Source organism: Panthera leo, chromosome D1, assembly GCF_018350215.1.
Source record: "Panthera leo isolate Ple1 chromosome D1, P.leo_Ple1_pat1.1, whole genome shotgun sequence".
Classification (NCBI taxonomy): Eukaryota; Metazoa; Chordata; class Mammalia; order Carnivora; family Felidae; genus Panthera; species Panthera leo.
This window is the reverse complement of record NC_056688.1, coordinates 74,455,113-74,472,004: the sequence shown is the minus strand read 5'-3', so window position 1 is coordinate 74,472,004 and position 16,892 is coordinate 74,455,113. Positions and strand designations below refer to the sequence as shown.

Here is a 16,892-nt window from a genome sequence, read left to right as displayed (position 1 = left end):
AATTCTTTTTTTTTTTAATTTTATTTTTAATTTTTTTAAATTTAGACCCAAATTAGTTAGCATATAGTGCAACAATGATTTCAGGAATAGATTCCCTAGTGCCCCTTACCCATGTAGCTCATCCCCCCTCCCACAACCCCTCCACTAAGCCTCTGTTTGTTCTCCATATTTATGAGTCTCTTATGCTTTGTCCCCCTCCCTGTTTTTATATTATTTTTGTTTCCCTTCCCTTATGTTCATCTGTTTTGTCTCTTAAAGTCCTCAGATGAGTGAAGTCATCTGATTTTTGTCTTTCTCTGACTGACTAATTTCACTTAGCATAATACCCTCCAGTTCCATCCACATAGTTGCAAATGGCAGGATTTCATTCTTTTTGATTGCCGAGTAATACTCCATTGTATATCTATACCACATCTTCTTTATCCTTTCATCCATCTATGGACATTTGGACTCTTTCCATACTTTGGCTATTGTCGATAGCGCTGCTGTAAACATGGGGGTGCGTGTGTCCCTTTGAAACAGCACACCTGTATCCCTTGGATAAATGCCTAGTAGTGCAATTGCTGGGTCGCAGGGTAGTTCTATTTTTAGTTTTTTGAGGAACCTCCATACTGTTTTCTAGAGTGGTTGCACCAATTTGCATTCCCACCAACAATGCAAAAGCGATCCTCTTTCTCCACGTCCTCGCCAACAACTGTTGTTGCCTGAGTTGTTCATGTTAGCCATTCTGACAGGAGTGAGGTGGTATCTCATTGTGGTTTTGATTCGTATTTCCCTGATGACAATTGATGTAGAGCATTTTTTCATGTGTCGGTTGGCCATCTGGATGTCTTCCTTGGAAAAGTGTCTATTCATGTCTTTAGCCCATTTCTTCACTGGATTATTTGTTTTTTGGGTGTTGAGTTTGAGAAGTTCTTTATAGATTTTGGATACTAACCCTTTATCTGATATGTCATTTGCAAATATCTTCTCTCATTCCGTCGGTTGCCTTTTAGTTTTGCTGATTGTTTCCTTTGCTAGGGTAATTCTGTTTTTAATTTTTTGAATTTTAAGATCGATTTGTAAATTTTTGCAAACAAAAAGCCAGTTGGGATACTGATAAGGATTGTTGATTATTGAATCCGTTGGGGAATATTACCATCTTAACAATAGCAAGTCTTCTGATCTATTAACAAGGGATGGCTTTCTTTTACTTAGATATACTTTAATTTCTTTCAACAATGTTTTGTAGTTTCTACACTAAGTTTTACATCTTGTTGTTCAAATTATTTCTAAGTAGTTTTTTTCTTTTTGATACTATTGCAAATGTAACTGTCTCCTCAAATTTCATTTTGAGATTGATAATAGATTCTTCACATACTTTTTCTTTCCTTCATTTAACCCTCAGCACAAGTCTAGGAGGTGGCTCTCTCTCTTTGCAAATGAGGAAATAAGTTCAAAGAAGTTAAATGACTTTGCCAAGGTAGTATTTCTGGGAATACATCTGGATGAATAAAGAGGCAGTTCACTCAGATTGACTGCAAACCCTTGAGTGATGTCTGTTCTCCCTTTGAAACCCAGGATGCAGTGCCAGGAGGGTTAGGAGGGGAATTCAGGGTGTCTCATTCCTTGAATGAGGTATTCAAGAAGGAGACTTGGATCTTGAATAGTGGTGACAGGGGTGGTGCTCCTGCCCACTTTCTTAAGTTTTCAGGAGGTATTTGGAAATTTAGTTTGATTTAGTGATAAAAGGCCCAAGTCCAGAGTTTGAGCTCTGGCTTCACTCTTTAACTGTCTAACTCAGCAAGTTAGTTTGATTCTCTAGCTTTCATTTTCATCTTCTGTAAAGTAGAGCCGTCATAAGCCCTGCTACCTACTTCATGGGGTCATTATTAAAAAGAGTAAATCACATACTATCCATGTTCATAAAACTCAGAGCCGGGGGCCTAGCACATGGTGTTCTGTTCAGTGTTAATTGTAATCGTTCTGTAGCTTGTAGCTTGATTCTTACTCGGTTCTCATCTTTCTCTTTTCAGTACAAGTTCAGAGATCTAACTGTGGAAGAACTAAAGAATGTAAATAGGTTTTTCCCACATTTCAGATATTCCATGGACACCTATGGTAAGAGTCATAACCTCTACTATTAACTTTAGTAAATTGTGAATTATACTTAGCTACAAAATTGTAATTTCTCATTTCTCTCTTTTATCCCCTGATTTTCAACTATACTTTGTGACCTGTGGTTTCTGAGGAAATTTAAGTTAATACAACTTATATTGTATTCGTTTTCTGTTGCAGCCATAACAAATTAGCAAAAATGTACAGGCTTAAATACAGAAAACAAACTGGTGGTTGCCAGAGGGTAGGTAGGTGGGAGGGTGGATGAGTGAAAGAGAGAAAAGGGATTCAGAGTACACTTACCTTGATGAGAACTGAGAAATGTGTAGAATTGTTGAATCATTATATTGTACATCTGAAACTAATATAACATTGTGTGTTAATTATACTTGAGTATGAATAAATAAACAAACAACAACCAATCAGCGCAAATTTATTAGTAGCTAAAAAAGCGCAAGTTTACTATCTTAGAGTTCTGTAGGCTAGAAGTCCAACACATGTCTCTTTAGGTTAGACATTCAGGCCAAAAGCAAAGTGTTGGCAGGTCTTAATTCCTTTCTGGAGGCTCTGGCAGAGAATGTAATTCTTGGCCTTTATTATTATTATTATTATTTAGTTTATGTATTTCTTCTAGTAATCTCTACACACAAGGTAGGGCTCGAACTCACCACCTTGAGATCAAGAGTCACATGCTCCAGTGACTGAGACACCCAGGCACCCTGCCTTGCCTTTTTCACTTTCTAAAGGTTAGCCATATTCTTTAGCTTGTGATCTCTTTCCTCCATCTTCAAAGCTAGCAATGTTGCATGTCTCTGACCATTCTTCTGTAATCATATCTCTGATTTTAAGGCCCAGTGTGATTAGATTAGGCTTACTCCAATAATACAGAATAATTTCCCCATCACAGGGTCCTTAACTGCATGTAAAATGTCTCTTTGCCAAGTAAGGTAACATATTCACAGGTACCAAGGATTAGGATATTGGACATCTTTGGAGGCCATTGTTCTGCCTACCACATAAATGGTTGAGTCTGAATTATTAATAACAAAAGTTTTAGTTATCTTGTTCACTTATAGTTACCTAAGAAAGATTTTACTTCACTGTCTTTTAAAATTTCTGACCACAAACCACACTTGAAAATGCATTTTAGGGGCCCCTGGATGGCTCAGTCGGTTGAGTGACCAACTTCAGCTCAGGTCATGGTCTTATGGTTCATGGGTTCAAGCCCCATGTCAGGCTCTGTGCTGACAGCTCAGAGCCTGGAACCTGCTTTGGATTCTGTCTCCCTCTTTCTCTGCCCCTCCCCTGCTTACACTCTGTCTCTCTCAAAAATAAATAAACATTTAAAAAAAATTTTTTTTAATGCATTTTATATCCTGACTCCATAGACACATAACTGAAATAGTGTGTACACTCTGGCATTTTCTATTCCATTCCATTTCATTCAAAGACAAATGCTAATTGAGACTCACAAAATTGATTTTAGGACCCACAAATTAGTCAAAACACATGGTTTTCAAAAACTTATTTATATTCCATGGGAATGTTTTATATTAGAATTAGTTAGAAATGTATCTAATTCAGATTTATATATTAGAAATTTTGAGGAGTTATTGAAGTATTTCTTAGGGATAGCTAGTTAATTTCACATGCGGAAGAAATTATTAAATTCTAGCCCGTCTGTGACTGGCCTCTCTTGATGAGCACCTCATTATTTGGTGCTGCATAAATGAGTGGGATCGGGGATATGACAGCTACTTTTTATTGAATGCCAGATATGTTTCCAAATGTTTTATCTACATTATCTTACATATTTTTTTACAACCCAAGCTGTGAGTTAAGACAAAATTAAAAGAACAATTTCTAAATAAAACTTAAAGTATAATAATTGTGTTATTTACAATAGGAATCAAAGAGAATAAAAATGAATGAATTAAATAAGTAAAAAGTTCACAGAACAGACTGTGTGATACAATTTCATATGTAAAAAAAAATTTATGAACTTTTTTTAATGTTTACTTATTTTTGAGAGAGAGAGAGAGAGAGAGAGCGAGAGAGCGCGCACTAGCGGGGGAGGGGCAGAGAGAGACGGAGACCCAGAATCCGAAGCAGGCTCCAGGCTCTGAGCTGTCAGCACAGAGCCTGACACGGGGCTTGAACCCACAAACCATGAGATCATGACTTAAGCCGATGTTGGACGTTCAACTGACTGAGCCACCCAGGCGTCCCAAAAGTTTATGAATTTTTAAAAAGGCCTTCGGAAGAATATGCTAAATGGTTGTCTTTCCATAAAGGAATTATGGGCGAGTCTTACACTTTAGTTCATGTTTTGGTAACTTAATAGATTTCTACAGACATATACACTTTTAACATTAACAAAACCAATAAGATATTTTTTTTCTTTTTAAGTTTTTATTTAAATTCCTGTTAGTTAACATACAATGTAATATTAGTTTCAGGTGTACAATTTAGTGATTCGGGACTTACATACAATACCTGGTGATCATCCTAGCTAGTGCACTCCTTTAAAAAATATCTTACTTATTTAAGCCATAAATCAATAAGAAAAGTGAAACTAAGTTGAAAGTTACAGAGGCACCTGGGTGGCTCAGTTGGTTGAGTGACAGACTCTTGATTTCGACTCAGGTCATGATCTCACCATTAGCACAGAGCTATCAGCACAGACCCTCTTGGGATTCTCTTTCTCCCTCTCCCTCTGCCCTGGCCTGCTTGTGCGCTCTCGCGCGCTGTCTCTCTCTCTCTCTCTCAAAATAAATGAGCTTAAAAAAAATAAAGCTAACTTTTTTTTTCTTAATTGCATCTAAAGATTATAAAATTATAAAATCTTAAAATTGTAAAGTTGGAGTCTGGTATCTGAAAATGATTATAACTTTTATATTGTAAGGGTTAAATTGTAGTGTAGGGCTAATGCTTAGCTTGAAAAATAACAGCTTTGTGTTGACACTGAAGGTTAAGAGATAACAGCCTTGCTTTGCTCTTGTAAACTAGCCTCATACTCTTGTAAATTAGGCTTCACCAATTAAGGAAACAAAAGTTCAAAGAAAAGAGCATCAGAGGCAGGGTCAAGGAGATCCACTGGTTGCAACTTAGAGGCAGAAAGTCTAAAATAAACACCTCATTAGGCAGCTGTTTCTAACTCATCTGGCAACTGTTTCTTTGTTCTGTTCCCAGGTGATGATAAAATGATGTGATCGGTTATAAACTCTGTACCCTGGCTGTTCGAGGCCGCACTCTTATCAAGAGTGTTGGTCCCGATCGGTCGGCCTTGCCTCTCATCGTAATAAACTTTGTTGTGACTGTCACTGGTGCCCGTAGCATTCTGTTTCAGGAGTCGTGTGGATGCAACAATATGTGACAGTTATTTGATGATGTCCCTGAGTTTTATAGTCCTAAACTTTTTTTTATATGTTTATTTTTGAGAGAGAGAAGGAGAGAGAGCACACTCTTAAGTGGGGAGGGGCAGCGAGAGGGAGATAGAGGATCTGAAGCAGGCTCTGTGCTGATAAGCAGCGAGCCTGATGCGGGGCTTGAAGTCACGAACCTCGAGATTATGACCTAAGCCAAAGTCATATGCTCAACCAGCCAAGCCACCCAGGCACCCCTATGGTCCTAAAGTTCTTAAGTATGTTTTCACATTATCACATTTGATCCTTATGACCACTTTATGATGTAGTCTTGCTTTCTTTATTTTATAGATGATGAAACTGAAGGTCAAAGGGATTCAAGTAACAGCTTCAACAGTAAAGCTGCATGTGTCTAAGTGGGGAAAGTAGGTCTAGAATCTGGAGTTTCTGTATCAAAGCTCTCTGTGCTTTCAGCTATCCTCTTGGCTTTCTAAGAAAACAGTATGTGGTAATTTCCCCTTGTCAACATAGTTACAGATGCCAAGATGATGAACCTTAAAAATTAGGTGTGCTTCTGTATGTGGGTCTGTGTGTGCGCAAACTTTCATACAGTTTTTTCTACTTTTGAGTGTACATTTTGGGGCTTTTATTTTTCTTCCAGTGTTCAAAGATAGTTCCCAGAAAGACCTGCTGAATTTCACTGGCACTATTCCTGTGATGTACCATGGTAAGTGTGGAAGCTGAGAAAATGTGGGAATTTTGTAAAAGAACATTTTAACAAGAGCTTACATTTGTTTAGTCCCATAACATTCTCTAAAGTATTTTCACATATAACATGATGTACACAGAACCTTATTGCATATAGCAGAATGCTGTCCCATTCAAGGTGGCCTAGATTAATATCAACAAATTCAATTCAGTTCAAAAAATACTTAACAAGTATCAACTATGTGCCCACTAGTCTGCTAGGTGCTGGGGTACAGAGGAGAGTAAGACAGATGTTGGGGAAGAAGACCTTCCTCTGCCCTGTAGTCCTTCCAGCTGGACTTAGAATCAAATTGACATAAGACAGGTTAACAGGAGAAAATCAAATTTAGTAGGTGTGCATAGTGGGGAATCCACACAGACATGAGATTCCAGGGACAGTGAGGGAGCATGAAGCTTATCTGAGCTAAGGGGAGGGGAGGGGCCTGCGGACACAAAAGGGAGAAAGACCACTAGCAAGAAGGGAAAGGAGATACTTGGAAAAACAAAGGTTGCCCTGTTACGCAGCTAAACTCTAGGTAAAGGGGAGTCTCTTTTAATAGCTCTCTTCCAGGTACAGGCTCTTCCTCCCATTGTAATTTAGGCAGTTGAGAGGGAGGAAGAAAGCTTTTCCTGAATCTGCCAAGTTTTGATTACTTTTAACTCAAAATAATCTCTGTGCCAAAGTGGCCCATCTTGCGGCAGCCTACCCTGGGCCCCTACACAGAGACAGGCCTGATTTTATGGACAGTTCTCTTTGCTTTCCATAGCAAAATGCAAGGATCACACCTTCTTCTCCATTACATCAATGTTTTGATCCTCTCCGTTTCCCTCTGTATGATGTCCCCATTGTATGGGTGAAACTCAGTCTTAGCCTAGTCAAGCGATTTACCTAAAACCACACCACTTGTATCAGACTGTCACTTGAAACTCCAGTAGGAAATTGGGGGCCATTAAAACTCAAAGAAGGCATCATATTTTCAAGTGATCTGCCTGCTATCAAGTGATAGCTAAGTGTTTGCCAAAAAACAAACAAACAAACAAACAATCGCTAGTTCCCCCATTCTTAACTCTTCCTATTTGTCCAAACCTACTTCTATCAGTGTTCGAGAGGACTAACCTTTCAGGTAGGTATTATAGGTGATTGCTTATATGGTATGATGTGAAGAAAACCAGTGAAGCTTTGGTTCTAATAGATGTCTCTGAAGGGGTGTCTGAAATCCCACCACTAAAAACCTATTCCTGGTCTATAATCCCAAGAGGGTTAATATCCCAAATCACTAATACATAGTGCTGTGTTTATAGAAAATACTTGGTAAATATTTGTTGCATGGTTGAGTTTATTTGATTACTGACTGAAGGGGCTTAGTAATAAATGAATTTGCTGGGCAGTTGAGAGAGAAGGTAACTAAAAAGGGATGAGGAAGACCTGAAAACAAATGGGGAGAGAATAGTGGAATTTGCTCCTTTACAAAAAACTCAGCACTGTATTATAGGAAGACACTGCCCAAAAGACACCAAGGAGCTGTATTTTGGGGGACTTTTTTCAAAGTAGGTATTTCATTATGGTAGTCCTAGACTGTTAACAAACCCTTCTTAATTTCTGCCCCTCCATGATCACTCACTGCGTGAGGTTCACTCATGTGTTATTCTGCCACTGTTTATGTCCCACTAGGACACCTCCTTTGGCATAGGAAATGCATAGGAATTCAGTTTGGTTTGTACTTTTTTTTTATTTTAAAAAAAATTTTTTAACGTTTATTTTTGAGACAGAGAGAGACAGAGCATGAACGGGGGAGGGTCAGAGACAGGGAGATACAGAATCTGAAACAGGCTCCAGGCTCTGAGCTGTCAGCCCAGAGCCTGATGCGGGGCTCGAACTCACGGACTGCGAGATCATGACCTGAGCCGACGTCAGCCGCTTAACCGACTGAGCCACCCAGGCGCCCCTCAGTTTGGTTTTTATACCTAAAAATATGGTTCGAGATGGAAGTAGATGGGCAGTGAGCTGGGCTCTGCAGAAATTGCAGAATTGATTTTTATTTTCCTCCTTGTTCCTCTCCTGCGAAACTCTCAGACTCTTTTCTGGCTGCCTAGAAAACTTTACTCAGACCTGTTCCCCATTACTTGTGTTCTGCATTTATTATGATTAGATGTTAGAGAGAGAGAGAATTATTGCCCACCCCAGTGATTGGTTGACTGATTTCATTCCCAATTCTTACCCACCCCAATGATGTCAAGGGTAATTATATATTAACAGAGGAGCTCATCAAGTGAATCACTGCTTAATAGCATTTCGGTTTCAAAGATAGTGTGAGGGGGTAACAGGAGGGCATAAATCTTATTTTAATATCATTGGTAAAATGCCCCTCATTGGCGTTCTGCATTTCCTAAAGCCGAGGAGTTATTTCATTGATCCTTAAGCTGGATCTTCCAAGGTAGTAATGGTACCGAAGTACCTTTTTTTTTTTTTTTTTTTTTTTTTTTTTTTTGCAGTACACTCTTTTTTCTTTGCTTTTGAGTAGAATTATATCAACTCTTTGTGATCCATATTAGTTACTTCCTGCTGATCAGAGGTCAGAATGTTACAATAACAGATACTAACTCCAGAATTTGTAAAATGTTACAATAATGGATACTAACTCCAGAATTATGAGGATTAAGTGAATTACCATAAGTAAAGCTCTTGGCATAGTGCCTGGCACATAATGGATGCTTAATCCTGTATTTCTTTCAGTTCTTAGTTTTATCAGTATAATAATAATACATACTTGTGCTAAAAAAAAAAAAAAAAAAAAAAAACTTAAAAATTGAGAAGGGATGAGGTTAAGCTTATAACTAACCTCCTACCCAGTCCTATTCCCCAGATGAATCTTCCATTGATATTTCCTTATGTGTATCTGCAGACATTTTCTGAATCATTTCTTATTATCTCTCCAAGATTGTGTGAAGGTTATGATGACACTTTTTATTCATCCACTGTACTTGAGAGATGTGTATCATCTTAATAAGTGATACCCATCTGAATTTTATTTACAGCTAACTTAAATTATATTTTTATGATATAATTACTTCAGATCTGAGGACTCTACCAGGATTTCTGACTCTTTGGTAATGAATTCCTGAAAGCTAACTGGGCAGGGAATGAGGCAGGGCAGTGGCTAACAGAAAAGAATGGGAAAGAAGAAAGGAAGAAGAGAGCAGAACACCAGTAGTGAAATCTTACCAATTGGACATGGGAATCAGGCTCACCAGTTGCTTTGCCAGGCATGGGCTAGTAAAATGCATGAATGCTGCTGGGGAAGAGCATTGATGGGGGCAGCAGATCCTTGATCAACTAGGAAGATACCATCAATAGACATTTCTTTCCTTTTCTTTAATGTGTGGTACTTAACACAGAAAGCGACACCATGGAGATTTGGCTCACTACTCCAGCTATATTATGTAACAAGAAAATTTGCATGGCCTAGAACAGTGGCTTTCAAATGTCTTGACTGTGACCCACAATAAGAAATACTGTACTTTTATATACATAGCTAGCATACATGCATGTGCACGCACTCATATGTGTACATGTAAGTACATGTGCATTATATGTACATGTAATGTACATATGTACATTAATATATGAAACTGCCAGGGGTGCCTGGGTGGCTCAGTCGTTTAAGCATCTGACTCTTGATTTCAGCTCAGGTCATGATCTCACAGTGTGCAGGTTTGAGCCACACATTGGGCTCTGCACTGACCATGTGGAGCCTGCTTGGGATTCTCCCTCTCCCTATCTCTCTTTCTCTCTCTCTCAAAAGTAAATTAGAAAAAAAGAAACACCATAATGCCTGTCATGTATTCTATTTTCTTTTCAATTCCATTTGAAAATATTGCTTGCAGCCCACTAAATTAATTTTGTGACCCATTTATTGCGACCACTATTTGAAAAACACTCTCTAGAGAGTATGTAACATTAGACAGAATAACTGCTTTTGGAGAAATTTGATGGTGTCTCAGTACCTGTCAGTCACTTTGTGGTGCTACAATCACATGACTTTATAATCAGAATTATCTATGGATCAGTAGCTATGCCGATAGCCAAATAGTAAATACTTAGACACTACGGTGACAGATGTTAACTAGACTTATTGTAGTGATCATCTTGCAATATGTACAAATATCAAGTCATTATGTTGTACGGTGAAACTGTTATGTTATATGTCAGTTATATCTCAATTAAGAAAAATTTTTTAATACTTAGACAAAAATAGAAGAGGAGTGTTGTTCTCAGTACTGCTGATATAAAATAATAGACCCGCAAGTATTAGGGCATTTCTATAATACTGATTTGCAATCTTAGTTGCACATTAGCATTACATGGGAAGCTTTTAAAAAATGTTGTCCATACCCCATCCCATTGGATCAGAAACTGGGAGAGTGGCATAGGTGTTGGTATGTTTCCAAGTTTCTTAAGTGTTTCTAATGTGCATACAGGGTTGAGTATTGTTGTATCCTTAGAGGAAGAAACAAGATGAGAAAAGTAGCTGTCAGTGGAAGGATGATTTTCTTAGTAAGAAAAAGATTTCAGTAGAAAACAATACTTTTTTATTTATACCTGCCCTATAGTTAAACCTTCAACATGGGTTTGAAGTAAATTGCAAAAATTGCCAACCCTTCATGGTACTTACCATATGATGTACTGTTCTAAGCATCTTACATACCTCAACTAATTTCATCCTTGCAACAACCCTATGGGGTAGGAGCTATTATTACTATTTCCATTTTATAGAGGAAGGAATTGAGGCACAGACAAGTTAAATAACTGGCCTAAAATCATAGAGCTAGTAGTCGTGGGTGAAACTAGGATTTAAACGTAGGCATTCTTGGTCCCGAGCAGCCATGTTTGTAAGTATAGTGAAAGACATGCAGTAAGACTGTGAGTGCAGGAATTGACCATCAGGAGATACAATAGATAGAGCTAATGGAGTTGATCAGATTTCTAGTTTAAGTCTAGTTTTTACACTTTTATTAGGTCGTAGATTTGGGCTTCCTGGCAACCAGAGCTGTCAGAGGTTTTGGCTCTCAGTAGTCATGACATTACACGTGTGTGGTTGGAAGATCATGCACTCAAGTTCCTGTGTCAGTACACTGGGCAAGGTGATGCTTAAGGTTCTTTTCAGCTCTAAGTTCTATGATCTAACCCAGCTTGATGACGGTTAGTGAGTAATTTGCGGGTCAGTATCAAATGTATCCAATTCGTCTTTGTTAATTCATTAATTTTTCATGTGTTTATTCATTCACTTTTTCTTATGCATATAGGAAACGTTTATTGAGCAATCAGTATGTTGGGCCCTATACTTGGTGTGGGGAAAATAGAAATGAATAATACCTAACCCTCTGGAAGTTTACTGTGTAAAAGGAGACACAGATCTGTGGGCAAGTAACTTCAATGCAGAATAAGTATAAAAATAAAAGTGTCCACTACCTTTCAAGAAAGGTACAATAGCTCTGCTTGGGTGGGGCAAAGAGGTTACATAGAGAAGATACTGTATCCCAGACTCCTGGTACAATAGGTCCTGTAAATATTATTGAATTGAATTGGATGAGCTGGCCATTGTCTTAATTAAATTTCTTCAGATGTTATGCTGGTGCTTTAATGGGAACATGAAAATGGAGAAGTAGGCCTCGATTTATGTAAATTCTTTATATATGCACTTGACTAGACTACAGGTCTTAAGATGCCACCTAGCCGTACCATAAATATAATGTATATGCTTCATCATTATTTGAAGATGTGTTTATTTTGTCTCAAATAGGTAATACATATAACATACCAATTCGTTTGTGGATCTTGGATTCCCACCCTTTTGCTCCCCCCATTTGCTTCTTAAAGCCAACTGCAAATATGGGTGTCTCAGTTGGAAAACATGTGGATGCTCAAGGCAGAATATACTTGCCCTATCTTCAAAACTGGAGCCATGTAAGACCAATTTGGATTTTCTTGTAAAAGTTTTTATTTCTCTGGTGGTACAAATTATTTTTCTCATGGTACAAATAAGTGAATTTTCTTTTAATGACACTCCTCATATGGTCTTTGAAAGTAATTGAGCTCCCTAGAGTCACCTAGGTTCCAGAACCCCAGTGACAGACAGCAGCCTGCATGAAGCACTCTCTCCAGGTCTGGAGCCAACTATTATTTGCTCCCTCTCTTTTTATAGTTGTTTACTGCTTATAAAGCACATGAAAAGCTACTAGCAAGATATTGGGCATTATTTCCTAGTCCCTCCTTATTAGAGACTTTTATGTAATATATGTATTTATTTATAGTCTTGGGAGGGCCTGGGGGAGTCAGTTGGTTAAGTATCCGACTTTGGCTCAGGTCATGATCTCACAGTTTGTGAGTTCAAGCTCCTCATTTGGCTCTGTGCTGACAGTGCAGAGCCTGCTTGGGATTCTCTCTCTCTCCCTCTCTCTCTGCTTCTCCCTACGTGCTCCCTCTCTCTTTTGCTCTCTCAAAATAACTAAATAAAAACTTAAATAAAAAAAGAATGTATTTTTTGTTTTGCCTGTTTTTGACCTTTATGTAAATTGAATCATACTGTATATAATCTTTTATTACATGTTTTGTTTTAACTGAGCATTAAGTTTTAAAAATGCATTCACAATAATATATGTAATTAGTTTATTTGCTTTAAAGTTCTCACATTATGTAATTTTGTAATGATATATGTAACTAGTTTATTTGCTTTAAATTTCTCACATTATGTAATTTTGTTTTCTGTATTTTTCATCTACCGTTATTATATTGAGCATGTCTCATATTAAACAATCTGTTCAAAATACATGGTCTTTAATTGGTTGCCTGATGATCTAGCATAAGGATATTGGCATAATATATTTACAGATTGCTCTGTTGTTAGAAATTTAATGATAAGCATCCTCAAATATAAATACATATAAGCATAAATGTGTATACATTATAAATATTTAATAATTTCCTAATGATAAATCTCTAGGAATGAAATTACTGAATCAAAGCTTAGAAATATTTTGAAGGCTATTCTTACATATTGCCAACTTGGCCTCCAGAAGGTAGACAAAATGTATTTCTACCATCACTTGAAATCGGTGTAGAATGCCAGTTTTCCAGCACTCTTGCCCTAACCAGAAGGTATTATCATTAAAGCAAAACAAACCTTTGCTTATCTCTATATATTTACTTACAAGGATGTACAATATGTTCTCATTTTTATAAGTAATTAAGATCTTTATGAAAGGATAATTTATAATATATTTATATATACCTAGAAAATTGTACGGCAGGAGGACCAGAGATCCCTGAAGGAGATCAGGAATATGTTGAGTCAAGCGAGATTAGAGTAAAGGATGGTGTTAGGATTATCACTTTTTGTTTTATATACATCCTGTGAAAAAGCATGCAATTATGGACATGTTTTACTTTGTTTTTACAGTTTTCTCTATTTTTCATATATGTAAAACCTTTAAAAAGAAGAAAAAAATACAAGAAGGGATGAACACCAAGTGGTTGGTAGTGGAGTTTAGGTACAGGAACATCGACCTTTTACTTTATGAATTTGTACATCATTTGCATTATGTCGTGATTTTATTTAATAGGATTGCCAGTTTAATGTGATGAATAGGGCATAATAAAAATTTATCCATTGGAGGGACAAAAATGATATCTTAATGTTTAGTTGTTTGATTATTTGAGAAATTAAAGTATTTTTCATATATTGATCACTTATGTTCCTTTTTAAAAAATTTTTTTTTTAATGTTTGTTTATTTTTGAGAGAGAGAGAGTCAGAGTGTGAGTGGCAGAGGGGCAGAGAGAGAGGCAGACACAGAATCTGAAGCAGGTTCCGGGCTCCAGGCCATCAGCACAGAGCCCAATGCAGGGCTCGAACTAACGGACCGTGAGATCATGACCTGAGCCAGAGTCAGATGCACAACCAACTGAGCCACCCAGGCACCCCTAGGTTCCTTCTTTTTTTAATTGTTTATCGCCTTCAGCCATTTTTACCCTTCTTTCCGCCCCTCCCCCCCCCCCAGCTATCCTCAAACGATATTTTGACATCTGTTCCCTGTTGTGGGAATTCATCTTTCCAGTTCCCTTTTTCTGGTTTTCATTGGCATCTCTTTTCATAGTTTTGTTGTTTAATAAATACTTAGAGATAGCCCTATTAACCTAGTTGAGGTTGTATTTGATTTGAGTTCAGACACTATTGATTTCACTTTACTATTCTGAGCCTCTTTATTATAAGCTAAAACTAGTCTTTTTTTTTTTTTAAGCTAAAACTAGTCTTAAATTGCCCTATTTAAAAGTACTGCAGTAACTTTAAGTTCCTCAGGTAGTTGGAATTATGTGATAGAATTACATAGAATTTTGGAGCTGGAAGGAATCTAGAGGCTGTCTAGGCCAAAGATTGCAGATGTTTTCCCCAAGAAATTCAGCGTGCTGTGTTAGACTTACAGAGTTTTGTTGAACAGAAAAGTGGGTTTGTTTTGCTCTTAATACGAATTTGAATGCCTGTATGTACACTCCAGTTTGTCTCAATAACCATCTCCCCAAATGTTCTTAAACTTGCCAACTTCCCACATTATGTTATCTGCTTGGTCTTTAAAGGTGTTTGAGCTTTTGATCCTAATAGCTTCATCCTCTTAATATGTAAGTAATGAATGAATCTCTCAGACTTTGGGAAATTAAATCCTTTTCAAAATAAGCAAACTGCTAAATATTTTCAATACTAATAAATATTTTACAGCATATATTTGCATGCATTTGTTTCTCATGATAGCCACTTGGGATTTATTATTCATATTATATTGCTGATAACCCTGAAGCTCAGAGAGGTTAAGTGAATTTCACTAAGGTTGCTTAATAAATTAAAAGAAACAGTACTGGATTAGATAATATTTTATCAGTGTCACTTTTCTGATTTGATAATGCTTACATAGGAGAATGTCTGTTTTGTTTTTTCTTTTAGGAAATATACACTAAAGTATTTAGGGGTGAAAAGGTATCAGATCTACAATTTATTGTCAGTTTGTTCAGAAAAATATGTAGAGGGACACAGACTGAGAAAATATATGTGTTAAAATGTTAACATTTGAGTGACCTGGGTGAAGAGTATATGAAAATTCTTTGTACTATTTTTGTGACTTTTCTATAAGTCCGCAATAATTTCAAAATAAAAAGTTTAAAAAAAGACTGTTCCTGAATATAGGTACTCTGCTAGTAAGCACAGTCATGCTATTTTCCCATCTTTTGGAGATCCGGATTAGCATTTCTCTAGTTTTCAGGTAAAAGAATTAAGTAACTTTTCAGTTAAAAGTATCATCTAATTTGTATGATAATTTTCAAAAAATAAGAGCATAATGCAACACTTTCTTTGGGTTAACTCTTTAACAATGCATAGGTTAATAAGGTAGTGTTCTTGAGCAAAATCTTTGCATCACTTTTCCCTTTGTGTGTATTCTGCAGCCTAAGTCTGTCATTGTTGGACTAATTAAAGAAATGATTGCCAAGTTTCAAGAGGAACTTCCCCTGTATTCTCTACCATCGTCTGATGAGGCACGGCAGGTAGACTTGCTAGCCTATATTGCAAAAATCACTGAAGGTTTGTATTTTTGTTAACCAGAGAGTTATGCGTTTACAATTTCTAATATCCTTTACTCTCTGCTACTTGCTTTCTTTTTCTTTAAAAAAAAAATACTTATTTTGGAGCATCTGGGTGGCTCAGTCGGTGGAACGTCTGACTTCGGCTCAGGTGGTGATCTCGCTGTTGGTGGGTTCGAGCCCCGCGTCAGGCTCTGTGCTGACAGCGCAGAGCCTGGAGCCTGCTTTGGATTCTGTGTCTTCCTTCTCTCTCTGTCCCTCCCCCACTCACGCTCTGTCTCTCTCTTAAAAATAAATAAACGTTAAAAAAAATTTTTTTTTATATTTATTTCGAGAGAGAGAGAAAGCACGAGCAAGGGAGGGGCAGAGAGAGAGAGAGAGAGAGAGAGAGGGAGAGAGAGAATCTCAAGCAGGCTCCATGCTGTCAGCCCAAAGCCTGACATGGGGCTCGATCCCATGAACCATGACAGCATGACCTGAGCCAAAATCAAGAATCTGACTCTAAACCCACTGAGCCATCCAGGCGCCCGCTGCTACTAGATTTCTATAAGTAAATGTATTCATGTAGCTATGTATATCTGTGTCGAATCAAAAATTTCTACACATTTATCGGTGTGTTACCATATAGTTCCAATGAATATGGTTTCTTAAAATGTAAAAGAATTACCCTTATACTGACAGATAAAATAATTTGTGTTTTGTTCCAAATCATTTGATATATATTAATGATCCCAGACTTTTTCATTATATTTTTATGTGGCTTTTTGCCTCATTCAATATATCGGACCAGAAAATCTATGATTCTCAGTGTTTCTCATCGAACAAAAAGCAAAATCCATGCTTGTAAACTTCAGTAAGGCGTTAAACATTTTTGCATTGTAGACCAGAGCAGTAAGGATCAGACTGTTTTTCAGAATTATGGAAATCCTATTTTTTAGTCTTATATAATATTTTTTTAAATGTTTGGAAAGGTTTTTTCTTTTTAAGGAGGTAGCCTCTATTTAATATAACATTTAATGAGATTCCTGTCTTGCATTTCATTTTTTCAAGTATTTTTGAG

General features: G+C 37.1%; 1 protein-coding gene across 7 annotated transcripts in view; it reads left to right on the top strand.

The window, feature by feature from the left end:
* Positions 1-16,892, top strand: part of UEVLD (UEV and lactate/malate dehyrogenase domains) — a 51,512-nt gene that overhangs the window by 6,114 nt on the left and 28,506 nt on the right. For 5 of the 7 annotated variants that reach the window (XR_006193361.1, XR_006193360.1, XM_042903900.1 and 2 more), the window contains 4 exons: positions 2,016-2,100; positions 6,124-6,189; positions 12,011-12,174; positions 15,698-15,833. Coding sequence is in view for 5 of the 7 variants with exons in the window: in XM_042903900.1 (XP_042759834.1) it covers positions 2,016-2,100; positions 6,124-6,189; positions 12,011-12,174; positions 15,698-15,833 (451 nt within the window). In the remaining 2 variants the exon portion in view is untranslated. The other 2 variants (XM_042903902.1, XM_042903903.1) reach the window with 2 other exon arrangements.